Source organism: Bombina bombina, chromosome 3 (genome assembly GCF_027579735.1).
Source record: "Bombina bombina isolate aBomBom1 chromosome 3, aBomBom1.pri, whole genome shotgun sequence".
Classification (NCBI taxonomy): Eukaryota; Metazoa; Chordata; class Amphibia; order Anura; family Bombinatoridae; genus Bombina; species Bombina bombina.
This window is the reverse complement of record NC_069501.1, coordinates 634,772,842-634,800,635: the sequence shown is the minus strand read 5'-3', so window position 1 is coordinate 634,800,635 and position 27,794 is coordinate 634,772,842. Positions and strand designations below refer to the sequence as shown.

General features: G+C 41.9%; 1 protein-coding gene across 1 annotated transcript in view; it reads right to left on the bottom strand.

The window, feature by feature from the left end:
• MED13 (mediator complex subunit 13) overlaps positions 1-27,794 on the bottom strand; it is a 1,182,528-nt gene that overhangs the window by 969,522 nt on the left and 185,212 nt on the right. The window contains exons 7-8 of the mRNA XM_053707341.1: positions 22,461-22,623; positions 9,721-9,834 (exon numbers count right to left, since the gene is read on the bottom strand). Of these exons, the coding sequence (XP_053563316.1) occupies positions 9,721-9,834; positions 22,461-22,623 (277 nt within the window). The remainder of the gene's footprint in view (positions 1-9,720; positions 9,835-22,460; positions 22,624-27,794) is intronic.

The window sequence follows — 27,794 nt, the reverse complement described above, 5'->3', positions numbered from 1 at the left end:
AATATCATATCATGCTGCAATTCTAACGCTGTAAGACAGCAATATTGTATTAGTGTTCAGATCAAAAAGTTCTACTGGTATGTTACTTTGTCATATACACACCTTTGCTTAAACTGATACTTTATACTATAAGCGCATAAGAATGGGCGACTGTTAGTAGTTCAAGTATCTCAGTACTGCTGAAGCTCTGTATATTGAGCATATGCAGGGTACAAGTAAAAAAATACTAATATTTCATTCCCATTTATGCTTCACATCATGAGCATATGAAGATTTTAATTTTTTTTTAAATAATACTTATGCCCCTCATGTATGCGCTTTGCCCAAAAGATCACAATAGATGTTGATTTATAAATACCGCTACTGTAGTAATAAGAACCAACAGGTTTGCAAGCTAAGCTTCAAACAATTCAAATAACTCTTATGCCCATTAAGTAAGTGTTTAAACCAACAGACAAAAAACATAATTTATGCTTACCTGATAAATTCCTTTCTTCTGTTGTGTGATCAGTCCACGGGTCATCATTACTTCTGGGATATAACTCCTCCCCAACAGGAAATGCAAGAGGATTCACCCAGCAGAGCTGCATATAGCTCCTCCCCTCTACGTCAGTCCCAGTCATTCGACCAAGAAACAACGAGAAAGGAGTAACCAAGGGTGAAGTGGTGACTGGAGTATAATTTAAAAGATATTTACCTGCCTTAAAACAGGGCGGGCCGTGGACTGATCACACAACAGAAGAAAGGAATTTATCAGGTAAGCATAAATTATGTTTTCTTCTGTTATGTGTGATCAGTCCACGGGTCATCATTACTTCTGGGATACCAATACCAAAGCAAAAGTACACGGATGACGGGAGGGATAGGCAGGCTCATTATACAGAAGGAACCACTGCCTGAAGAACCTTTCTCCCAAAAATAGCCTCCGAAGAAGCAAAAGTGTCAAATTTGTAAAATTTGGAAAAAGTATGAAGCGAAGACCAAGTTGCAGCCTTGCAAATCTGTTCAACAGAGGCCTCATTCTTAAAGGCCCAAGTGGAAGCCACAGCTCTAGTGGAGTGAGCTGTAATTCTTTCAGGAGGCTGCTGTCCAGCAGTCTCATAGGCTAAACGTATTATGCTACGAAGCCAAAAAGAGAGAGAGGTAGCAGAAGCTTTTTGACCTCTCCTCTGTCCAGAGTAAACGACAAACAAGGAAGAAGTTTGGCGAAAATCTTTAGTTGCCTGCAAGTAGAACTTGAGGGCACGAACTACATCCAGATTGTGTAAAAGACGTTCCTTCTTTGAAGAAGGATTTGGACACAAGGATGGGACAACAATCTCTTGATTGATGTTCCTGTTAGTGACTACCTTAGGTAAGAACCCAGGTTTAGTACGCAGAACTACCTTGTCTGAGTGAAAAATCAGATAAGGGGAATCACAATGTAAGGCTGATAACTCAGAGACTCTTCGAGCCGAGGAAATAGCCATTAAAAACAGAACTTTCCAAGATAACATTTTTATATCAATGGAATGAAGGGGTTCAAACGGAACACCCTGTAAAACGTTAAGAACTAAGTTTAAACTCCATGGTGGAGCAACAGCTTTAAACACAGGCTTGATCCTAGCTAAAGCCTGACAAAAGGACTGGACGTCTGGATTTTCTGACAGACGTCTGTGTAACAAGATGGACAGAGCTGAAATCTGTCCCTTTAATGAACTAGCTGATAAACCCTTTTCTAAACCTTCTTGTAGAAAAGACAATATCCTAGCGATCCTAACCTTACTCCAGGAGTAACCTTTGGATTCGCACCAGTATAGGTATTTCCGCCATATTTTATGGTAAATCCTTCTGGTAACAGGCTTCCTAGCCTGAATCAGGGTATCAATAACCGACTCAGAAAAACCACGTTTTGATAAAATCAAGCGTTCAATTTCCAAGCAGTCAGCTTCAGAGAAGTTAGATTTTGATGTTTGAATGGACCCTGTATCAGAAGGTCCTGTCTCAGAGGTAGAGACCAAGGCGGACAGGATGACATGTCCACTAGATCTGCATACCAAGTCCTGCGTGGCCAAGCAGGTGCTATTAGAATTACTGATGCTCTCTCCTGTTTGATTTTGGCAATCAATCGAGGAAGCAGCGGGAAGGGTGGAAACACATAAGCCATCCTGAAGTTCCAAGGTGCTGTCAAAGCATCTATCAGAACTGCTCCCGGATCCCTGGATCTGGACCCGTAGCGAGGAAGTTTGGCGTTCTGGCGAGACGCCATGAGATCTATCTCTGGTTTGCCCCAACGTCGAAGTATTTGGGCAAAGACCTCCGGATGAAGTTCCCACTCCCCCGGATGAAGAGTCTGGCGACTCAAGAAATCCGCCTCCCAGTTCTCCACTCCCGGGATGTGGATTGCTGACAGGTGGCAAGAGTGAGACTCTGCCCAGCGAATTATCTTTGATACTTCCATCATTGCTAGGGAGCTTCTTGTCCCTCCCTGATGGTTGATGTAAGCTACAGTCGTGATGTTGTCCGACTGAAACCTGATGAACCCCCGAGTTATTAACTGGGGCCAAGCCAGAAGGGCATTGAGAACTGCTCTCAATTCCAGAATGTTTATTGGAAGGAGACTCTCCTCCTGATTCCATAGTCCCTGAGCCTTCAGAGAATTCCAGACAGCGCCCCAACCTAGTAGGCTGGCGTCTGTTGTTACAATTGTCCAGTCTGGCCTGCTGAATGGCATTCCCCTGGACAGGTGTGGCCGATGAAGCCACCATAGAAGAGAATTTCTGGTCTCTTGATTCAGATTCAGAGTAGGGGACAAATCTGAGTAATCCCCATTCCACTGACTTAGCATGCATAGTTGCAGCGGTCTGAGGTGTAGGCGTGCAAAAGGTACTATGTCCATTGCCGCTACCATTAAGCCGATCACCTCCATGCATTGAGCTACTGACGGGTGTTGAATGGAATGAAGGACGCGGCATGCATTTTGAAGTTTTGTTAACCTGTCTTCTGTCAGGTAAATCTTCATTTCTACAGAATCTATAAGAGTCCCCAAGAATGGAACTCTTGTGAGAGGAAAGAGAGAACTCTTCTTTTCGTTCACTTTCCATCCATGCGACCTTAGAAATGCCAGAACTAACTCTGTATGAGACTTGGCAGTTTGAAAGCTTGAAGCTTGTATTAGAATGTCGTCTAGGTACGGAGCTACCGAAATCCCTCGCGGTCTTAGTACCGCTAGAAGGGCACCCAGAACCTTTGTGAAGATTCTTGGAGCCGTAGCCAATCCGAATGGAAGAGCTACAAACTGGTAGTGCCTGTCTAAGAAGGCAAACCTTAGATACCGGTGATGATCTATGTGGATCGGTATGTGAAGGTAAGCATCCTTTAAATCCACTGTGGTCATGAACTGACCCTCTTGGATCATGGGTAAAATAGTCCGAATAGTTTCCATTTTGAATGATGGAACTCTTAGGAATTTGTTTAGAGTCTTTAAATCTAAGATTGGCCTGAAAGTTCCCTCTTTTTTGGGAACCACAAACAGGTTTGAGTAGAACCCTTGTCCTTGTTCCGACCACGGAACCGGATGGATCACTCCCATTGTTAACAGATCTTGTACGCAGCGTAGAAACGCTTCTTTCTTTATCTGGTTTGTTGACAACCTTGACAGATGAAATCTCCCTCTTGGGGGAGATAATTTGAAGTCTAGAAGGTATCCCTGAGATATGATCTCTAGTGCCCAGGGATCCTGAACATCTCTTGCCCAGGCCTGGGCGAAGAGAGAGAGTCTGCCCCCTACTAGATCCGGTCCCGGATCGGGGGCTCTCGGTTCATGCTGTCTTTGGGGCAGCAGCAGGTTTCCTGGCCTGCTTGCTTTTGTTCCAGGACTGGTTAGGCTTCCAGCCTTGCCTGTAACGAGCAACAGCTCCTTCCTGTTTTGGTGCAGTGGAGGTTGATGCTGCTCCTGTTTTGAAATTCCGAAAGGGACGAAAATTAGACTGTCTAGCCTTAGCTTTGGCCTTGTCTTGAGGTAGGGCGTGGCCCTTACCTCCCGTAATGTCAGCGATAATTTCTTTCAAACCGGGCCCGAATAAGGACTGCCCCTTGAAAGGTATATTAAGTAATTTGGACTTAGAAGTAACATCAGCTGACCAGGATTTTAGCCACAGTGCCCTGCGTGCCTGTATGGCGAATCCTGAGTTCTTAGCCGTAAGTTTGGTTAAATGTACTACGGCCTCCGAAATGAAAGAATTAGCTAGTTTAAGGACTCTAAGCCTGTCCGTAATGTCGTCTAGCGTAGAGGAACTAAGGTTCTCTTCCAGCGACTCAATCCAAAATGCTGCCGCAGCCGTAATCGGCGCGATACATGCAAGGGGTTGTAATATAAAACCTTGTTGAACAAACATTTTCTTAAGGTAACCCTCTAATTTTTTATCCATTGGATCTGAGAAAGCACAGCTATCCTCCACCGGGATAGTGGTACGCTTAGCTAAAGTAGAAACTGCTCCCTCCACCTTGGGGACCGTTTGCCATAAGTCCCGAGTGGTGGCGTCTATTGGAAACATCTTTCTAAATATTGGAGGGGGTGAGAACGGCACACCGGGTCTATCCCACTCCTTAGTAACAATTTCAGTTAGTCTCTTAGGTATAGGAAAAACGTCAGTACTCGCCGGTACCCGCAAAGTATTTATCCAACCTACACAGTTTCTCTGGTATTGCAACAGTGTTACAATCGTTGAGAGCTGCTAAGACCTCCCCTAGTAGTACACGGAGGTTCTCCAATTTAAATTTAAAATTTGAAATATCTGAGTCCAATCTGTTTGGATCAGAACCGTCACCCACAGAATGAAGCTCTCCGTCCTCATGCTCTGCGAGCTGTGACGCAGTATCAGACATGGCCCTAGCATTGTCAGCGCACTCTGTTCTCACCCCAGAGTGATCACGCTTGCCTCTTAGTTCAGGTAATTTAGACAAAACTTCAGTCATAACAGTAGCCATATCTTGTAATGTTATCTGTAATGGCCGCCCAGATGTACTAGGCGCCAAAATATCACGCACCTCCCGGGCGGGAGATGCAGGTACTGTCGCGTGAGGCGAGTTAGTCGGCATAACTCTCCCCTCGCTGTTTGGTGAAATTTGTTCACATTGTACAGATTGACTTTTATTTAAAGTAGCATCAATACAGTTAGTACATAAATTTCTATTGGGCTCCACCTTGGCATTGGAACAAATGACACAGATATCTTCCTCTGAGTCAGACATGTTTAACACACTAGCAAAAAACTTACAACTTGGTTATAATCTTTTTTAGCAAAAAACGTACTGTGCCTCAAAGAGGTACTAACGATTAAATGACAGTTGAAATAATGAACTGAAAAACAGTTATTGCATCAAATTTTAAAACAACACAACTTTTAGCAAAGGTTTGTTCCCATTAGTAAAAAACAACACTAATTAAATTTGTACATAAGAAAACAAAACAACGTTTTTTATACACAGTCACTATAAGAATTCTCACAGCTCTGCTGAGAGAATTTACCTCCCTTCAAAGAAGTTTGAAGACCCCTGAGATCTGTCAGAAATGAACCGGATCATGCAGGACATATAAAAGTAGCTGACTGGAATTTTTTGATGCGTAGCAAAGAGCGCCAAAAACGGCCCCTCCCTCTCCCACACAGCAGTGAAGAGAAACGAAACTGTCACAATTAAAGCAAAAAACTGCCAAGTGGAAAATAATGCCCAAACATTTATTCACACAGTACCTCAGCAATGTAAACGATTCTACATTCCAGCAAAAACGTTTAACATGAGAATAGTTATTAAAAGGATTAGTGACCTTAACACAGTAGTTCCGGTGAAATACCATCCCCAGAATACTGAAGTGTATACATACATGTCATTTTAACGGTATGGCAGGCTTTTCTCATCAATTCCATTCAGAAAATAAAAACTGCCACATACCTCAATGCAGATTCATCTGCCCGCTGTCCCCTGATCTGAAGCCTTTACCTCCCTCAGATGGTCGAGAACAGCAATATGATCTTAACGACTCCGGTTAAAATCATAGAAAAAAATCTCTGTCAGATTCTTCCTCAAACTCTGCCAGAGAAGTAATAACACGCTCCGGTGCTATTTTAAAATAACAAACTTTTGATTGAAGTCATAAAAACTAAGTATAATCACCATAGTCCTCTCACACATCCTATCTAGTCGTTGGGTGCAAGAGAATGACTGGGACTGACGTAGAGGGGAGGAGCTATATGCAGCTCTGCTGGGTGAATCCTCTTGCATTTCCTGTTGGGGAGGAGTTATATCCCAGAAGTAATGATGACCCGTGGACTGATCACACATAACAGAAGAAATAAATATCCATTTCTAAGTGCAGCGTCGGTTATGATAGCGAACACAAGGTATCAAACTGAGCTACAAAAAGGTCTCTTCTATAGCGGAGACCTGATTTTACATTTAACTGCCACTATTAGAAAAGAGCATATTAAGGTGCAATTCGTATTTATCACTGAGTCAGCTTTCTAAAATTGAGGTTTCATAACCTCGTGAGGTAATGTTGTCTGTTTGGAAACTCAAACTGGGACGAACCCAGAAGAGGCCAAGCCTTCAGAGCGTTGAAGATCGCTTGAAGTTCCAAAATGTTGATCTGGAGGAGAGATTCCTCTCTAGTCCACAGGCCCTGTGCCTTCCTGGCACCCCAAACAGCTCCCCATCCTGAAAGACTTGAGTCCGTAGTCACAATCTCCCAGGATGGTCTTAAGAATGGCGTCCCTTGGGACAGGTGATCTGGACAGAGCCAACAAGAGAGCGTTTCTCTCAACCGGTTGTCAAGAGAAATCTGTTGACAGATCCAAATGATCGCCGTTCCACTGTCTCAGCATGCACAGCTGAAGTGGTCTTAGATGAAATCTGGCAAAAGGAATGATGTCCATGCAAGACACCATGAGACCTATCGCCTCCATACACCGAGCCACAGAGGGCCTTAAGGATGTGTGGAGGGCAAGACAATTGGAAGTTAGCATGTAACGTCTCTGGTCTGTAAAGAATATCTTCATGGATATGATAGTATAGTACCCAGGAACTCCACCCTGGTACTGGGAGTAAGAGAACGCTCCTCTAAGTTTATCTTCCATCCATGAGATCGAAGAAGAAAAAGATGATATTTTGAATTGTCTTCTGCCAGACGACAGGATGTTGCATGAACCAGAAGTATTGCGCTACTGCTATAGCTCTGGTTCTGGCCACTGCAAGCAGAGCCCTTAGAACCTTCATAACAAATCTTGGAGCAGTAGCTAGACGAAACGGAAGTGCAATAAACTGGAAGTGCTGGTCCAGGAACGCAAACCTTAGGAACTTGAAATGTTCCTTGTGTATTGGAACGTGAATGTAAACATCCTTGAGATCTATCGTGGTAATGAACTGTCCTTACTGAACAAAAGGAAGGATGGACCTTATTGTCTCTATCTTGAACAGGGGACAGATAGGAATTTGTTTAAGCACTTTAGGTCCAGAATCGGGCGAAGAAGTTCCCTCCTTCTTCTAGACCACAAAAAGGTTTGGATTAGTACCACAGACCTCTTTCTGCCAGAGGAACCGGTACATTGACTCCCAGGGAGGAAAGATCCCTCAAACACCCTAGAAAAGCCTCTCTCTTTTCTGGCCTTGAAGACAGGTTTGACAAGAGGAATTTGCCCCTGGGTGGATGCGACTTGAAACCTATCCTGTATCACAAATAAAAGAATTAGCCACCGTGTGACGAAAGGCAAAGAATGACTGGGATATGAGGGAAGTGGGGGAGGTATTTAAGTGTTGATGTTTTCTAATTGCATAAGCAGGTTAAAAAGGGTCAGAGGCTTCCTTATTAATGTTCCCAATGCTAGTAGAACTGTTAGGAAAATGATATGGAGAAAAAATTGTGTCATGAGGGGAGAAGGTAAATTCCCTGGCTATGCTGTACCTGTGTCAGAGTACCTTCAAATAACCTCTGGTCTGTGTCTGTGCTGTGTAAAAGGCACTTCCCTTACACAGCACCCCTCCACTGGCTTACCAGGCATGCTAATGTAGCTGCAGCAGTATCCAGTAAAGAGCCCACCCAGTGGAGGCAATTAGTTCCCCAGAGGATTGCAGGAGGAAATATCCTCAGAGGGAGGGTAAGGATGAGTCCCAGCGATGCATTAGGGTATTTATGGCTGAAGTCCTGTTAGGGAAATGCTGAGCATATAACAGGATATTTCTGTGTCCCTGTATCATACAGCCGCTGTGAAGAGTCTTTTCTGTCTTCTTTGTAAATTATACTCCCCAGGGACTCTGGGTCTCATAGGTCTGAGCTCCCAATTTGTAATCCATAAGCAAGCAGCTGGAACAACCTCTATTCTCAAACGTCTCCTATGAGGATAAGAACAAAACTAAGAGAGATGGGAGGGTTTAAAGCTCTGATATGGGTTCTAAGCAAACTTCTAGTGGTGGGAAATATATCCCTTAAGTTATGGAGGACTGTGGACCATCATTTTACAAAAGAAATGTGTGTATAAAAAGTTTGTGCAAAATTTGATAGTGGAAGTTTGAAAAATTCTTAAAACCGAGTGCTTTCTGAATCATGAAAGTTTAATTTTGACTTGAGTGTCGCTTTAAAGGGACAGTTTACTCAAAAATTTTCTCCCCTTTAATTTGTTTCCAATGATCCACTTTACCTGCTGGAGTGTATTAAATTGTTTACAAGTAGCTCCTTTACCCTTATATTGGCATTTGAAATTGTTGATTTAGCATGTGGTATCCCCACCTATTCTGAAAGTTTGTGGCCGCGCGTACCAGCTATAGATAAGCTTTGTAAACACAGCCAGCAGAAGAAATTACACTCCCAGTGTGATATAGCAGAGATAAAGTAATAAACTGTTGATTTTCCATTGTTCTCTCAAAGTATTGGTGATTGTTTTAAGGACAGATATAAGATAAAGAAGCAGGTATATGTGCACAATGTGATACAGTAATGAGATCGGATTATATCTACAAGCTCAACCTATTTTATTAGGCTGTGGCTTCAAAACACAAGATCAGAGCTTTAATATACAGAAATAAACCTTAAAAAGCTAATTTTCAAACATTTTTTACTCTGCAGTTGGTAAAAAAAGCAATTGTAAACACATTAAGGGAAAAACTATTTTACAGTATACTGTCCCTTTAAAGTAGTAATATTTGCAAGTCTAAAAATGACAAAAATATTTAGGAAATCTTATATGCTACCTTGATTCACCAATAAAGCATGGGTAAATTCTGAAGGCCCAAGTTCTTGGCATTGGGCACTATTGAAACAAACACATAGCATATCCATATTAACCGCTGCACATTAAAGTGCCATACAACAGGTTGAGATCTGTGCAGATCCTAAAAGGGCTAATTAATTTAAAAAAAAAGTGTTTACAAATTGCTGGCAAGTATTTTAAAATAAATTTTCAAAAATAAGTGTTCAGACACAGGCATTGTATTTCAACATAGATACAGCCATAAAAGGAATTGTGTGGGGGGAGTTTTACAATTCAGAAACAAAAAAGAAAGGGTTAATGGGCAAGGCACTGCAGTATAAATATGTAGGTAAAGTAATTAAAGTACATATATTATTTTGTCTCTATCCCAACTTGTTTTATGTCCCTTTAATACATTTTATCCACTTTATTTTGTTTAAGATTACAGTAGAGATATCTCACTAAGAAATCTTAAGACATTGAGAAAGTAATTAATGCATACCTTGAACAGACACAAGTTGACCTCTGTGTGAATTCAACAAAATCCCAGGAAGTTGCTTTCTCTGATGATGTATCCTCTTCACATATTCCATTTGGAGTAGCAGAATACTTCCTCCTAGAAACACACATTAAACTGTAATTTGTAAAACAAAAAGAAAAACAAAATGTATGCTTACCCGATAAAAAAATTTCTTTCCAGGCATGGAGAGTCCACAACACCATTCCAATTATTAGTGGGATATTAAAATCCTGGCCAGCAGGAGGCAGCAAAGAGCACCCCAGCACAGCTGTTAAGTGTAACTACCCTTACCCATAATCCTCAGTCATTCAGCCAAAGGAAAATGGAAAAAGAAGAAACACAAGGATATAGAGGTGCCTGAGGTTTACTAAAAAAAAAAACTGCCAAATTAGAATTTAAAAAGAGGGAAGGGTCGTAGACTCTCCATGCCCAGAAAGAAAGAAATTTATCAGGTAAGCATAAATTTGTTTTCTTTCCTATGGCATGGAGAGTCCACAATGTCATTCCAATTACTAGTGGGAACCAATACGCAAGATAGAGGACATAGAATGAACAGGGAGGGAGAACAAGGCAGGAGGACCTAAACAGAAGGCACCGCCGCTTGAAGAACCATTCTCCCAAAAGAGGCCTCAGCAGAGGCAAAAGTATCACATTTGTAGAATCTGGAAAAAGTATGCAAAGAGGACCATGTTGCCGCCTTGCAGATCTGTTCCACCCTGAGAAATTTGTTTAGGATCTTGAGATCTAAGATTGGTCTGAAGGTTCCCTCTTTCTTGGGAACCACAAATACATTTGAATAGAAGCCTTGCCCCTGTTCCTCCTTTGGAACTGGGTGGATCACTCCCATAACTAGGAGGTCTTTAACACAATGTAAGAATGCCTCTCTCTTTATCTGGTCTGCAGATAATTGTGAAAGGTGAAATCTTCCTTTTGGGGAAGAAGCTTTGAAGTCCAGAAGATATCCCTGGGACACAATTTCCAACGCCCAGGGATCCTGGACATCTCTTGCCCAAGCCTGGGTGAAGAGAGAAAGTCTGCCCCCTACTAGATCCGTTACCGGATGGGGGGCCGATCTTTCATGCTGTCTTAGAGGCAAGCAGCAGGCTTCTTGGCCTGTTTACCTTTGTTCCAAGCCTGGTTAGGTCTCCAGACCGGCTTGGACTGGGCAAAATTTCCCTCTTGTTTTGCATTAGAGGAAGTTGATGCCGCGCTCGTCTTAAAGTTTCGAAAGGCACGAAAATTAGTTGTTTGGTCCTTAATTTGTTAGACCTTTCCTGAGGAAGGGCATGACCTTTTCCTCCAGTAATATCAGAAATGATCTCCTTCAGTCCAGGCCCGAATAGGGTCTGCCCCTTGAAGGGAATGTTGAGAAGCTTAGACTTTGAAGTAATGTCAGCTGACCAGGATTTAAGCCATAGCGCCCTACGCGCCTGAATAGCAAAACCTGAGTTCTTAGCCGTTAGTTTAGTTAAATGAACAACGGCGTCAGAAACAAATTAATTGGCTAGCTTAAGCGCTTTAAGCTTGTCAAGTATATCATCCAATGGGGTTTCTACCTGTAAGGCCTCTTCCAGAGACTCAAACCAGAAGTCCGCAGCAGCAGTGACAGGGGCAATGCATGCAAGAGGCTGGAGAATAAAACCCTATTGAATAAACATTTTCTTAAGGTAACCCTCTAACTTTTTATCCATTGGATCTAGGAAAGCACAACTGTCCTCGACGGGGATAGTTGTACGCTTATCTAGGGTAGAAACTGCTCCCTCCACCTTAGGGACCGTTTGCCATAAGTCCCGTGTGGCGGCATCTATTGGAAACATTTTCTTAAAAATAGGAGGGGGAGAGAACGGTACACTTGGTCTATCCCATTCCTTAGTAATAATTTCTGAAAACCACTTAGGTATTGGAAAAACATCAGTGTAAACAGGTATTGCATAGTATTTATCCAATCTACACAATTTCTCTGGCACTATAATGGTGTCACAGTCATCCAGAGTAGCTAAAACCTCCCTGAGCAACACGCGGAGGTGTTCAACCTTAAATTTAAATGTTGACATATCAGAATCGGGTTGAAGCATCCTCCCTGAGTCAGAAAAATCACCCACAGATAGAAGCTCTCCTGCCTCAGCTTCTGCATATTGTGAGGGGATATCAGACATAGCTACTAAAGCGTCAGAGTGCTCTGTATTTCTTCTAGCCCCAGAGCTGTCTCGCTTTCCTTGTAACCCTGGTAGTTTGGACAATACCGCTGTAAGGGTATGATCCATAACTGCCGCCATGTCTTGTAAAGTAAACGCCATGATGCGCTAGATGTACTTGGCGCCTCTTGAGCGGGAGTCCCTTGAGCAGGAGTCAAAGGTTCGGACACATGGGGCGAGTTAGTCGGCATAACTTCCCCCTTGTCAGTTTCCTCTGGTGATAAATCTTTAAAGACAGAATATGATCGTTATAACAAAGTAAAATCAGTACATTTGGTACACATTCTAAGAGGGGGTTCCACAATGGCTTCTAAACATAATGAACAAGGAGTTTCCTCTATGTCAGACATGTTTAAACAGACTAGCAATGAGACCAGCAAGCTTGGAAAACACTTTGATAAATGTAAACAAGCAAAAAATAAAAACGGTACTGTGCCTTTAAGACAAACAAAAAATGTCAGAAATTGAAAAACAGTGATAAAAAGCAGTAAATCTTACGAAATTTTTACAGTGTGTATAATAGGCTAACAGAGCATTGCACCCACTTGCAAATGGATGATTAACCCCTTAGTTTCAAAACCGGATCAAAAAAACTATATAAACTTCCAGCAAACGTTTTATTTTTCAGTAAAGTGAGAAAGTAATAAGAATATTACCCTTTACAGCAAGCATGATACTAGTCGTTATTAAATCACTGTAATCAGACTTACCTTAAATAAATCCGGTATTAACAGCATTTTCTAGCATATTCATTTCTCTAGAAAAATTTAAACTGCACATAACTCATAGCAGGAGACCCTGCACGCCATTCCCCCAGCTGAAGTTACCTCTCTCTTCAGTTATGTGTGAAAACAGGAATGGATCTTAGCTACAACCTGCTAAGATCATCAAAGACCACAGGCAGACTCTTCTTCAACTTTCTGCCTGAGGCTAAAATAGTACAACTCCGGTACCATTTGAAAATAACAAACTTTTGATTGAAGATAAACTAAATAAATTCACCACATCTCTCTAGCTACTTCCTTTCTTGTCGAGAGCTGCAAGAGAATGACTGGGAGTGGCAGTTAGAGAAGGAGCTATATAGACAGCTCTGCTGTGGGTGATCCTCTTGCAGCTTCCTGTTGGGAAGGAGAATATCCCAAAAGTAATGGATGATCCGTGGACTGGATACACCTTACAAGAGAAAAACATAATTTATGCTTACCTGATAAATTTATTTCTCTTGTAGTGTAGTCAGTCCACGGGTCATCCATTACTTATGGAATATATATCTCTTCCTAACAGGAAGCTGCAAGAGGATCACCCAAGCAGAGCTGCTATATAGCTCCTCCCCTCACGTCATATTCAGTCATTCAACCAAAGCAGACGAGAAAGGAGAAACCATAGGGTGCAGTGGTGACTGGAGTTTAATTAAAATTTAGATCTGCCTTAAAGACAGGGCGGGCCGTGGACTGACTACACTACAAGAGAAATAAATTTATCAGGTAAGCATAAATTATGTTTTCTCTTGTTAAGTGTAGTCAGTCCACGGGTCATCCATTACTTATGGAATACCAATACCAAAGCTAAAGTACACGGATGAAGGGAGGGACAAGGCAGGAACATTAAACAGAAGGAACCACTGCCTGAAGTACCTTTCTCCCAAAAATCGCCTCCGAAGAAGCAAAAGTGTCAAATTTGTAAAATTTTGAAAAGGTGTGAAGCGAAGACCAAGTCGCAGCCTTGCAAATCTGTTCAACAGAGGCCTCATTTTTAAAGGCCCAGGTGGAAGCCACAGCTCTAGTAGAATGAGCTGTAATCCTTTCAGGAGGCTGCTATCCAGCAGTCTCATAGGCTAAACGTATTATGCTACGAAGCCAAAAAGAGAGAGAGGTAGCCGAAGCCTTTTGACCTCTTCTCTGTCCAGAGTAAACGACAAACAGGGAAGAAGTTTGACGAAAATCTTTAGTTGCCTGCAAATAGAACTTCAGGGCACAGACTACGTCCAGATTATGCAAAAGTCGTTCCTTCTTTGAAGAAGGGTTAGGACATAATGATGGAACAACAATCTCTTGATTGATATTCCTGTTAGTAACTACCTTAGGTAAGAACCCAGGTTTAGAACGCAGAACTACCTTGTCTGAATGAAAAATCAGATAAGGAGAATCACAATGTAAGGCAGATAACTCAGACTCTTCGAGCCGAGGAAATAGCCATCAAAAACAAAACCTTCCAGGATAACAGCTTGATATCAATGGAATGAAGGGGTTCAAATGGAACGCCTTGAAGAACATTAAGAACTAAGTTTAAGCTCCACGGCGGAGCAACAGTCTTAAACACAGGCTTAATCCTAGTTAAAGCCTGACAAAAAGCCTGAACGTCTGGAACTTCAGCCAGACGTTTGTGTAGAAGAATAGACAGAGCAGAAATCTGTCCCTTTAACGAACTAGCAGATAAGCCCTTTTCTAAACCCTCTTGTAGAAAGGACAATATCCTAGGAATCCTAACCTTACTCCATGAGTAACTCTTGGATTTGCACCAATATAAATATTTACGCCATATCTTATGGTAAATTTTTCTGGTAACAGGCTTCCGTGCCTGTATTAAGGTATCAATAACTGACTCCGAGAAGCCACGCTTTGATAGAATCAAGCGTTCAATCTCCATGCAGTCAGCCTCAGAGAAATTAGATTTGGATGGTTGAAAGGGCCCTGAATTAGAAGGTCCTGTCTCAGAGGCAGAGACCACGGTGGACAGGACGACATGTCCACTAGGTCTGCATACCAGGTCCTGCGTGGCCACGCAGGCGCTATCAGAATCACCGAAGCTCTCTCCTGTTTGATCTTGGCAATCAAACGAGGAAGCATCGGGAATGGTGGAAACACATAAGCCATGTTGAAGACCCAAGGGGCTGTCAGAGCATCTATCAGCACCGCTCCCGGGTCCCTGGACCTGGATCCGTAACAAGGAAGCTTGGCGTTCTGGCGAGACGCCATGAGATCCAGATCTGGTTTGCCCCAACGATGAATCAGTTGAGCAAAGACCTCCGGATGAAGTTCCCACTCCCCCGGATGAAAAGTCTGGCGACTTAGAAAATCCGCCTCCCAGTTCTCCACGCCTGGGATGTAAATCGCTGACAGGTGGCAAGAGTGAGACTCTGCCCAGCGAATTATCTTTGAGACTTCCAACATCGCTAGGGAACTTCTGGTTCCCCCTTGATGGTTGATGTAAGCCACAGTCGTGATGTTGTCCGACTGAAATCTGATGAACCTCAGAGTTGCTAACTGAGGCCAAGCTAGGAGAGCATTGAATATTGCTCTTAATTCCAGAATATTTATTGGGAGGAGTTTCTCCTCCTGAGTCCATAAACCCTGAGCTTTCAGGGAGTTCCAGACTGCCCCCAGCCTAGAAGGCTGGCGTCTGTTGTTACAATCGTCCACCTGGCCTGCGAAAGGTCATCCCCTTGGACAGATGTGGCCGAGAAAGCCACCATAGAAGAGAATCTCTGGTCTCTTGATCCAGATTTAGTAGGGGGGACAAATCTGAGTAATCCCCGTTCCACTGACTTAGCATGCACAATTGCAGCGGTCTGAGATGCAGGCGCGCAAATGGTACTATGTCCATTGCCGCTACCATTAAGCCGATTACTTCCATGCACTGAGCTACTGACGGGTGTGGAATAGAATGAAGGACACGGCAAGCATTTAGAAGTTTTAATAACCTGGCCTCTGTCAGGTAAATTTTCATCTCTACAGAATCTATAAGAGTCCCTAGAAAGGGAACTCTTGTAAGTGGTAATAGAGAACTCTTTTCCACGTTCACCTTCCACCCATGCGACCTCAGAAATGCCAGAACTATCTCTGTATGAGACTTGGCAGTTTGAAAACTTGACGCTTGTATCAGAATGTCGTCTAGGTACGGAGTCACCGCTATGCCTCGCGGTCTTAGTACCGCCAGAAGTGAGCCTAGAACTTTTGTAAAGATTCTTGGAGCCGTAGCTAATCCGAAGGGAAGAGCTACAAATTGGTAATGCCTGTCTAGGAAAGCAAATCTTAGGTACCGATAAGGATCCTTGTGAATCGGTATGTGAAGGTAGGCATCCTTTAAGTCCACTGTGGTCATGTACTGACCTTCTTGGATCATGGGAAGGATGGTTCGAATAGTTTCCATTTTGAATGATGGAACTCTTAGAAATTTGTTTAGGATTTTTAAGTCCAAGATTGGTCTGAAGGTTCCCTCTTTCTTGGGAACCACAAATAGATTTGAATAGAATCCCTGCCCGTGTTCCGTCCGCGGAACTGGGTGGATCACCCCCATTAGTAAGAGGTCTTGTACACAGCGTAGAAACGCCTCTTTCTTTACTTGGTTTGCTGATAACCTTGAAAGATGAAATCTCCCTCGTGGAGGAGAAGTTTTGAAGTCCAGGAGATATCCCTGAGATATGATCTCCAACGCCCAGGGATCCTGGACATCTCTTGCCCAAGCCTGGGCGAAGAGAGAAAGTCTGCCCCCCACTAGATCCGTTTCCGGATAGGGGGCCCTCTCTTCATGCTGTCTTGGGGGCAGCAGCAGGTTTCTTGGCCTGCTTGCCCTTGTTCCAGGACTGGTTAACTTTCCAGCCCTGCCTGTAACGAGCAACAGCTCCTTCCTGTTTTGGAGCGGAGGAAGTTGATGCTGCTCCTGCCTTGAAGTTACGAAAGGCACGAAAATTAGACTGTTTGGCCTTTGATTTGGCACTGTCCTGAGGTAGAGCATGGCCCTTACCTCCCGTAATGTCAGCTATAATTTCTTTCAAGCCGGGCCCGAATAAGGTCTGCCCTTTGAAAGGAATATTAAGCAATTTAGATTTAGAAGTCACGTCAGCTGACCAGGATTTAAGCCATAGCGCTCTGCGCGCTTGGATGGCGAATCCGGAGTTCTTAGCCGTAAGTTTGGTTAAATGAACGACGGCATCAGAAACAAATGCGTTAGCTAGCTTAAGTGCTTTAAGCTTGTTCATAATTTCATCCAATGGAGCTGTGCGAATGGCCTCTTCCAGAGACTCAAACCAGAATGCCGCCGCAGCAGTGACAGGCGCAATGCATGCAAGGGGCTGTAAGATAAAACCTTGTTGAACAAACATTTTCTTAAGGTAACCCTCTAATTTCTTATCCATTGGATCTGAAAAGGCACAACTATCCTCCACCGGGATAGTGGTACGCTTAGCTAAAGTAGAAACTGCTCCCTCCACCTTAGGGACCGTCTGCCATAAGTCTCGTGTGGTGGCGTCTATAGGAAACATTTTCCTAAATATGGGAGGAGGGGAAAAAGGCACACCAGGTCTATCCCATTCCTTGCTAATAATCTCTGTAAGCCTTTTAGGTATAGGAAACACGTCAGTACACACAGGTACCGCATAGTATTTATCCAACCTACATAATTTTTCTGGAATTGCAACCGTGTTACAATCATTCAGAGCCGCTAATACCTCCCCTAGCAATATGCGGAGGTTCTCAAGCTTAAATTTAAAATTAGAAATCTCTGAATCCAGTCTCCCTGGATCAGATCCGTCACCCACAGAATGAAGCTCTCCGTCTTCACGTTCTGCAAACTGTGACGCAGTATCTGACATGGCTCTCACCTCATCCGCGCGCTCTGTCCTTAACCCAGAGCTATCGCGCTTGCCCCTTAATTCTGGCAATTTAGATAATACTTCTGTCATAACAGTAGCCATGTCTTGCAAAGTGATTTGTAAGGGCCTCCCTGATGTACTTGGCGCCACAAAATCACGCACCTCCTGAGCGGGAGGCGAAGGTACTGACACGTGAGGAGAGTTAGTCGGCATAACTTCCCCCTCGTTGTCTGGTGATAATTACTTTACATGTAAAGATTGACTTTTATTTAAAGTAGCATCAATGCAATTAGTACACAAAATTTCTATTGGGCTCCACATTGGCCTTTAAACATAGTGAACAAAGAGATTCATCTGTGTCAGACATGTTTAAACAGACTAGCAATGAGACTAGCAAGCTTGGAAATACTTTTCTAAATAAATTTACAAGCAATATAAAAAACGCTACTGTGCCTTTAAGAAGCACAAAAAGCTGTCACAGTTGAAATAACAATGAACCAAAATAGTTATAGCAACCAGTTTTTCACAGTAAATGTATTAAGTTAGCAAAGGATTGCACCCACCAGCAAATGGATGATTAACCCCTTAATACCCAAAAACGGATAACAATTTAATAATTAACTTTTTTCTCACAGTCAAAGCACACTGTCACAGGTCTGCTGTGACTGATTACCTCCCTCAAAATGAATTTTGAAGACCCCTGAGCTCTCTAGAGACGATCTGGATCATGGAGGATGAAGTAGACAGATTGTGACTGAATTTTTACTGCGCAAAAAAGCGCTAAAATAGGCCCCTCCCACTCATATTACAACAGTGGGGAAGCTCAGATAACTGTTTCTATGCAGAAAACAAAGATGGCCATGTGGTAAAAATCATGCCCCAATAAGTTTTATCACCAAGTACCTCACAAAAAAAGATTAACATGCCAGTAAACGTTTTAAACATACATTTGAAAAGTTATGAATTGTTATTAATAAGCCTGCTACCAGTTGCTTATACTGCAGTTAAGGCTCATACATTATTTCAGTATTAACAGTATTTTCAGAGTCAATTCCATTCCTTAGAAAAATACATTCAGTGTACACACACTCATCAGCCTAATACCAGTCACTATCACTGCATTTAAGGCTGAACTTACGTTACATTGGTATCAGCAGTATTTTCTCAGTCAATTCCATTCCTCAGAAAAATAATTTACTGCACATACCTCATTTGCAGGGGGGCCCTGCATGCTATTCCCCTTCTCTGAAGTTACCTCACTCCTCAGATGAGAACAGCCAGTGGATCTTAGTTACGTCTGCTAAGATCATAGAAAACGCAGGCAGATTCTTCTTCTAATGCTGCCTGAGAATAAACAGCACACTCCGTGCCATTTAAAATAACAAACTTTTGATTGTAGAAATAAACTAAGTTAAAAAACACCACAGACCTCTCACAGCGACCTATCTTTAGTTAGGCTGCAAGAGAATTACTGAATATGACATGTGAGGGGAGGAGCTATATAGCAGCTCTGCTTGGGTGATCCTCTTGCAGCTTCCTGTTAGGAAGAGATATATATTCCATAAGTAATGGATGACCCGTGGACTGACTACACTTAACAAGAGAAAAGGCATACACAAACTGCAAAACAGGTTAAAATTGCTTCAATTTTTCTGTAATTTTAACAGTGTACCCACTAAGCTTTAGAAGGATTGCACCACAAGTAAAAAAGCAATAGACGCCCAAATGAAAAAAACGGATTGAAATTTGTCTAAAACCGTTTAAAAAACCCTATTAGCAACTTGCCACAGCTCTGCTGTGGCCCTACCTGCCCTTAGGAAGTGATAATATGGGGTTTAAAGCTTCAATTAGTCCCTCAGAAGACTCTCAGGACCTCAGGAGAAGTTGCTTGCCGCTTGTAAATGTAGGCCCTGCCCACCTCACTCGATGTTGCTGGGGCCTAAACAAAACTAAAAAAACCCTGCCTGAAAGCCATGTGGGTTATAAACAACCCCAAAGAAACCTCAAGCAAATGTCCCATAAAACAGAAAATGTTACTCCCAGACACAAAAACGTTTGTCCCAAATTCACATAAACTGAGTGCCCACAAAAAATGAATCCTTTATGCAAGCTAGTAAAACCTCTGATAACACTAGGATTACTGCTTACCCTTCCCCTAATGGGGACACTGTCAGCCTTTCTGAGTTAACACAGTCTCTGCAGAAAATATGACTGAACATTGCTGTATAGCAAAAAAAACGTTCCTCACACTGAAGTTTTCCTGTACTCCTCAGCTTCTGTGGGAACAGCAGTGGACCTTAATTACAAATGCAAAGATCATAATCCTCCTGGCAGAAATCTTCATCTATGTCCTGCCTGAGAGTAAATAGTACAACACCGGTACCATTTAAAAATAACAAACACTTGAATGAAGATCAAATAAAACTAACAGCTTAACACTTCTTCTCTTTACTCCTGCTTAGAGCCAGCAAAGAGAATGACTGGGGGGTGGAGTTAAGGGGGGAGCTATATAGACAGCTCTGCTGTAGTGCTCTCTTTGCTACTTCCTGTCAGGAAGGACAATATCCCACAAGTTAGGATGAATCCGTGGACTCGGTACATCATGCAAAAGAAATCAAGAACAACTTACTTCCCCACCTCCATGAGAGAGAGAATACCCCAGCTGCTCACAATAGAGAATATCCTAAGAAGGATATTATAAAATTCCCCTGATCACTTCAAAGAGGTAAATAGGTACCAACAGGTCACCTGGCAAAGTCCCCTGCATTTTTGTGTCCCACACATGACCGGCATGAATAAAATATAAAATGGACTTACCCTCCATGATCTATGCTGTGGAGCAGTCACAGCATTTCCAGATCTGACAGCTTCATCCAGACTTCTGACAGGGACCTGAATTCAAAGGAAAGCATAATAACTAACCCTGGTTGCCAGATGAGTGTTAGCATAGATTGCTGGAGAGAGAACAGAGAAGCCTCCCTGCGACCTCCAACAGCTAACAGCTACAAATTACTCAAGAAGATTACATGGACACAGTAATACCCCAGTTCAACTTTAAGGGAAGCTACCCATTAAAGGACTTAGTTACATTTTTCTTCAGAGCACTATCTTCGCTTCCTCCTTGTTACAGAGGCAAAGAATGACTGGGTAGTGTGGGGAGGGATACTTAAGCTTTGCTGGGGTGTCTTTGCCTCCTCCTGGTGGCCAGGAGTTGAATTTCCCAACAGTAATTGAATGGAATTGTGGACTCTCCATGCCATTGGAAACAAAATCTGTTGCTTCTGTAAATCAAATAGCTGGAGTAGGCCATTTGCAGCATGTTGAAGATTTTGCTTTTAGGTCCTTCTTGGCAGTATTGGTCAAACTACAAACCTTTAAGTTCGGCAACACAGTTTTCAGCCACATTTTTTAAAATCTTCAATGGCCATTTAACGGGTTAGTCTATATTCTTATTCTAACATTTAGTATTTGCAAGTACATGAAAATGAATCCTAACAATATTGAAAACATATCAGAACAAGATATAGTTGTACAACATAACATTTTCAAAGTCTGAAGAAAGACCAAGTGAGTCAATTTGTGATTAAGGCACTTCAGTTTTCTTTCACAATGATATTACAATTTTTTTTTATAAAAAGCTGTACAGGCCTGATTTACACAAAATAAGGAACATAACATATGCTAGAGGCCAGCACTGTTCTAGATTAATAGTTTAAGGTATATATCTGATCATGACCTTTAGCTCACTAACCGTTAATAATCATACTATGTGATGTTATAGATAACATTGTGTTTTGGCTGTGTGCTTAAAGGGACATGAAAGCCATTTTTTTTTTCTTTTGTGATTTAGAAAGAGCATGTCATTTTAAACAACTTTCTAATTTACTTCTATTATCTAATTTGCTTCATTCTCTTGATATCACTTGCTGAAAAGCATATCTAGATATGCTCAGTAGCTGCTGATTGGTTGCAGCACCTAGAGGCCTTGAGTGATTGGCTCACACATATGCATTGCTATTTCTTCAACCAAGGATATCTAAAGAATTGAGCAAATTAGATAATAGAAGTAAATTGGAAACTTGTTTAACATTGCATGCCCTATCTGAATCATGAAAGTTTAATTTTGACTAGACTGTCCCTTTAAGATATGTCTTTAGGGCATATTTTTGGGCCATTGAAAATACGGAGTAAATGGAAATAACACATAATGGTAGATAGAGGTTGGAGTGTATTAGTCATATGCAGATACATACTAATACGTGATTTTTTTACTAAATATTATGGTAATTGTTATATAGAGGTTTAATAATAGGGATTCAAGAGTTAAATAACAAAAGAGTGTATATGCACACATGCGTGCTTTTCATCAATGATTAACAGGTGTTCCTAATCAGCATAACAGATGCCTATAAAAAGGCTATAGTACCAGTGGATATTTAGGTATCTGATGGCGGCTTAGGCCGAAACGCGTCATACCGCTTGCCCTGTACTTGCAAGTATTTTTTATTGTTTTTATGTGCTGCTTATTATATCTAAAATAAATGCTTTAAGTGCTTTACCTGTGCTCCTCTTTTTCCGTTTTGAATTTCTATGCTGTTCTAGATTAATGACACCCTCAAATGTGTAAATTTAATAGACATTAAAGAAGAAAAAAAACTCATGAATATGAAGGAAGAAAAAAAAAATATGAATATAAAAAAAAACAACAATAGTACGTTAATCTTTCACATGAAACATGTTAAACTTTTAAACTAACTAAATATTAAAACTAACAGAAAATATATGAATATGCACAACTAATATCACTTGCTCACAAAATCTATTGTAGCTTTGTTGAATGACAGGGACACCACCTCATAGAAAACAAATTGATAACGGACTAAATAGCTTATAAAACAACCATAGATTAACAATTAAACCAAGAAAAGACTACTTACTTGTTTTGAGCTTTGTTCAGGTTACATTCTTGCCACACTTTATCCACCACCTGGTTAGCAAATTTTCTTGGCATCTTTCCACCATGATGATTAGTGTTGTCACTATTGAAGCAGTCAGATACAGAAGAAAACTTCATCCATTTTTGTGTACATTGCACATCAACTGTGAAAACAGGAGCTAAAAATAAGAGGGGAACTGGTAACAGGATATTCGCTCTTAAAGTTAACACATTTTTTTTCACATGCTGAGTGATGGCACACAATACATAGACTATTTAATTTAGATTTTTAGCTTCAATACTCTAGATCAGTAATGGCCAACTTCTTAACACATGAGAACCCATGATCAATATTTCAGAAGCTGCATATAAATTTATGGATATTAATGAAATATTTCCTAAGATTGTGCAGTGCAAAGTGCCAGGTTTAGGTAAGGCTGCAGAGAGATCTCTGTATGCTGTTCTTACCCCACAGAGGACAGAGTTGTGGCCATTCAACAACAAACATTTTCAGTCCTAAATTTAGCTTGGTCACAAGAAAATATGGAGCACATTGTTAGCTCTAAATTTTTCCTGTTGGATGCAAAAAAATGCAAATCCCTTGGAAATGTGAGCAAGATAAAAAGTAAATTTATGCTTACCTGATAAATTAATTTCTTCTACGATATGACGAGTCCACAGATTTCATCCTTACTTGTGGTATTTATCCTCCTGCTAACAGGAAGTGGCAAAGAGCACCACAGCAGAGCTGTATATATAGCTCATCCCTTCCCTCCACCTCCAGTCATTCGACCGAAGTTAGGAAGAGAAAGCCAAAGGTGCAGACGGATGCAGCCATATGCCAGGCGGATGATACTCCTCAGCCAAAAAGAAAGAGGTAGCCGTAGCTTTCTGACCCCTACGCTTTCCAGAATAAACAATGAATAATGAAGATGATTTACGGAAATCCTTAGTCGCCTGCAAGTAAAACTTCAAGGCACGGACGACGTCCAGGTTATGTAACAGACGCTCCTTCTTATAAGAATGATTAGGACACAAGGAAGGAACAACAATTTCCTGATTAATATTCTTATTTGAAACAACCTTAGGAAGGAATCCAGGTTTGGTACGCAAAACCACCTTATAAGAATGAAAGATAAGATAAGGCAAATCACATTGTAACACTGAAAGCTCAGAAACTCTACGAGCAGAAGAAATAGCAACCAAAAACAAAAAACTTTCCAAGATAACAATTTAATATCTATGGAATGCATGGGTTCAAACGGAACCCCTTGAAGAACATTAAGAACTAAATTCAAACTCCAGGTTGGAGTAATTTGTCTAAATACAGGCTTAATTCTGGTTAGAGCCTGATAAAAAAAGACTGAACATCTGCAAAACTTTTGTGTAGCAAAATTGACAAAGCAGAAAACTGTCCCTTTAAGGAACTCGCTGATAACCCTTTCTCCAATCCTTCTTGGAGAAAAGGCAGAATCCTGGGAATCCTAACTTTACTCCATGAGTAGCCCTTGGATTCACACCAAAAAAAAGATATTTACGCCATATCTTATGATAGATCTTTCTAGTGACAGGCTTACGTGCCTGTATCAAAGTATCTAATGACCGAATCTGAGAATCCCCACTTCGATAAAATCAAGCGTTCAATCTCCAAGCAGTCAGCTGCAGAGAATTTAGATTTGGATGTTAGAAAGGTCCTTAAATGAGAAGGTCCTGTCTCAATGGAAGTTTCCACGGTGGCAGAGAGGACATGTCCACTAGATCCGCATACCAAGCTCCAAGTCCTGCGTGGCCACGCAGGTGCAATCAGAATTACTGAAGCTCTCTACTGTTTGATCCGAGCAATCACACGTGGAAAGAGAGGAAACGATGTTAACACATAAGCTAGGCTGAACTGCCAAGGCATCTATCAGTTCGGACTGAGGATCCCTCGACCTGGATCAGTATCTTGGAAGCTTGGCATTCTGTCGAGATGCCATCAGATCCAATTCCGGTCTGCCCCATCGGAGAATCAGTGAGGCAAACACCTCCGGGTGGAGTTCCCACTCGCCTGGATGAAAAGTCGACTTAGAAAATCCGCTTCCCAGTTCTCCACTCCTGGGATGTAGATTGCCGACAGATAACAAGAGTGGGCCTCCGCCCATCAAATTATCTTGGATACTTCCATCATCGCCAAGGAACTCCTCGTTCCCCCCCTGATGATTGATATAAGCCACAGTCGTGATATTGTCCGACTGGAATCTGATGAATTTGGCCGAAGCCAACTGAGGCCATGCCTGAAGCGCATTGAATATTGCTCTCAATTCCAGAATATTGACTGGAAGTAGAGACTCCACCTGAGTCCAGACACCCTGAGCCTTCAGGGAATTCCAGACTGCACCCCAGCCCAGTAGGCTGGCGTCCGTTGTCACTATCACCCAAGAGGGTCTGCAGAAACACGTCCCCTGGGACAGATCCGGCGACAACCACCAAAGAAGAAAGTCTCTGGGCTCTTGATCCAGATTAATCGGAGGAGATAAATTTGCATAGTCCCCATTCCACTGTCCGAGCATGCACAGCTGCAGTGGTCTGAGATGAAAACGAGCAAACAGAATGATGTCCATTGCCGCTACCATTAATCCAATTACCTCCATACACTGAGCCACTGATGGCAGAGGATTGGACTGAAGGGCTCGGCAAGTATTTAGAATTTTTGATTTTCTGATCTCCGTCGGAAATATCTTAATGTCTACAGAGTCAGAGTTCCCAAGAAGGGAACCCTTATCCGTGGAACTAGTGAACTCTTTTCTAGGTTCACCCTCCATTCGTGAGTTCTCAGAAAAGACAACGGTGTCTGTATGAAATTTCGTCAGATAAGTGGACGCCTGAATCAAAATATCATCCAGATAAGGCGCCACTGCTATGCCCCGCGGTCTGAGAACCAGCAGAAGGGACCCTAGAACCTTTGTGAAGATCCTGGGTGCTGTGGCCAACCCGAAGGGAAGAGCCACGAACTGAAAATGTTTGTCCAGGAAGGCAAACCTTAGGTACTGATGATGATCCTTGTGAATAGGAATATGAAGGTATGCATCCTTCAAGTCCACTGTAGTCATATATTGACCCTCCTGGATCATTGGTAAAATTGTTCAGATAGTCTCCATCTTGAAAGATGGAACTCTGAGAAACTTGTTTAGACTCTTGAGATCTAAAATAGGTCTGAACGTTCCATCTTTATTGGGAACCACGAAAAGATTTGAGTAAAATCCCTGGAACGGGACGAATTACTCCCATAGTGGAGAGGTCTTTTACACAACGTTAGAACGCCTCTCTTTTTATCTGGTCTATAGACAATCGTGAAAGAAGAAATCTCCCTCTTGGGAGAAAATCCTTTAATTCCAGTTGATACCCGTGGGTCACGATTTCCAGTGCCCAGGGGTCCTGAACATCTCTTGCCCAAGTCTGGACAAAGAAAGAAAGTCTGCCCCCTACTAGATCCGGTCCCGGATCGGGGGCTGCCCTTTCATGCTGTCTTTGTAACAGTCATTTACCCTTGTTCCAAGCCTGGTTGGGTCTCCAGACAGACTTGGACTGAGCAAAATTCCCTTCCTGCTCTGTGGAGGAAGAGGAAGCAGAGGGTACGTCCTTTAAAATTTCGAAAGGAACGATAATTATTTTGTTTACCCCCTCATCTTAACTGACTTATCCTGAGGTAGGGCGTGACCTTTACCTACAGTAATGTCAGAAATTATTTCCTTCAACTCAGGCCCGAATAGGGTCTTACCCTTGAAAGGAATAGCTAAAAGCTTAGATTTAGATGACACATCAGCAGACCATGATTTTTAACCATAACGCTCTACGCGCTAAAATGGCAAATCCTGCATTTTTTGCCGCAAACTTAGCAATTTGAAAGGCGGCATATGTAATAAAAGAATTAGCTAGCTTGAGAGCCTTAATTCTATCCAAAATGTCCTCTAAAAGGGGTCTCAACCTTCAGAGACTCTTCTAGAGCATCAAACCAAAAAGCTGCTGCAGTAATAACCGGAACAATGCAAGTTGTTGGTTGATAAAGGAAACCCTGATGAATAAATTTATTTAGAAGACCCACTTTCCCACATCTATGCGGGTGATGGAGGCTGGAAAGAGAAGGTTTTGTACTACAAAAGATACATAGATGACATTTTGGTCATCTGGAAAGGTAGTGATGTGGAGGCAGCTGGATTTGTTGAGACCCTTAATACTAATGATACTGGCATTAAGTTCACCTATGAATTTAATAGTGAAAGCATCAACTATTTAGATGTGAACATGTCAGGCACTAATGATGGGAAAGTGATCACCAAAGTGTACAGGAAACCAATAGCGGGGAACACTCTCCTCCATGCCCAGAGCAGTCATCCGAAACAGGTCTTTAGATCTGTCCTGAATGGACAGTTTATTAGATTAAGGAGAAATTGTACTTTGGACTCAGAATTTGAAAGACAAGCTCTGGAGCTGGAGGAGAGGTTTCTCAAAAGAGGATACAAGCATAGTGAGATTAAAGCTTCCAAAGATAGAATTGCAGCGACCGACCGAAAAACTTTTTTTAAACATAAAGAATCAACGATAATTTTTTAAGGAGTATCCTTCATTACTGAATATAGTTTACAATATCATCAAATTTGTAATATACTAAGAAAGCACTTCTCCATGCTGCAAGCAGATGACAAGTTGTCACATATAATACCAAAAGGCTGTAGATATGCCTTTAGAAGAGAGAGGAGTATAGGCAATATATTAGCACCCACACAACTAAAATCTGAAAAACCAAATTATTCTTGGTTAAGATTTAAAGGCACTTATAAATGCAGTTATTTGCAATGTACAGCGTGTGAATTTTTACAACAAGGTGATTGATTTGAGAGTACTGTAACTGGGGAAAAAATTGATCATTCCTCTTGCTCAAATTGTAGATCCTGCTACGCTGTATATCTCATTACCTGCATTGAATGTGGGGTGCAATATACAGGACTTACAACAAGAGAAACCAGAGAAAGGATCAGGGAGCATTTAACAAATATCAAAGCTGGCAAACTCACCACACCCCTGGTGCAACATTTCAAGAGAGAGCATGGTAGTAGAACCAATTCCTTTAAATGGAAAATTATTGAACTGGTGAAGTGTAAGTCCAGAGGAAGTGATAAAGAAAAATTGTTATACAGAAGAGAGGCTTATTGGATACACAGGCTCAGAACAAGGATTCCCAATGGATTAAATTCAGAGTTTGATCTGATCAATTTTTGGGAGTAGAATTTCTGGGCCTAGGTATTCAATAGAGATCACACTTATTTATTTATTTTATACATTAGTGTGTTAAGTAACT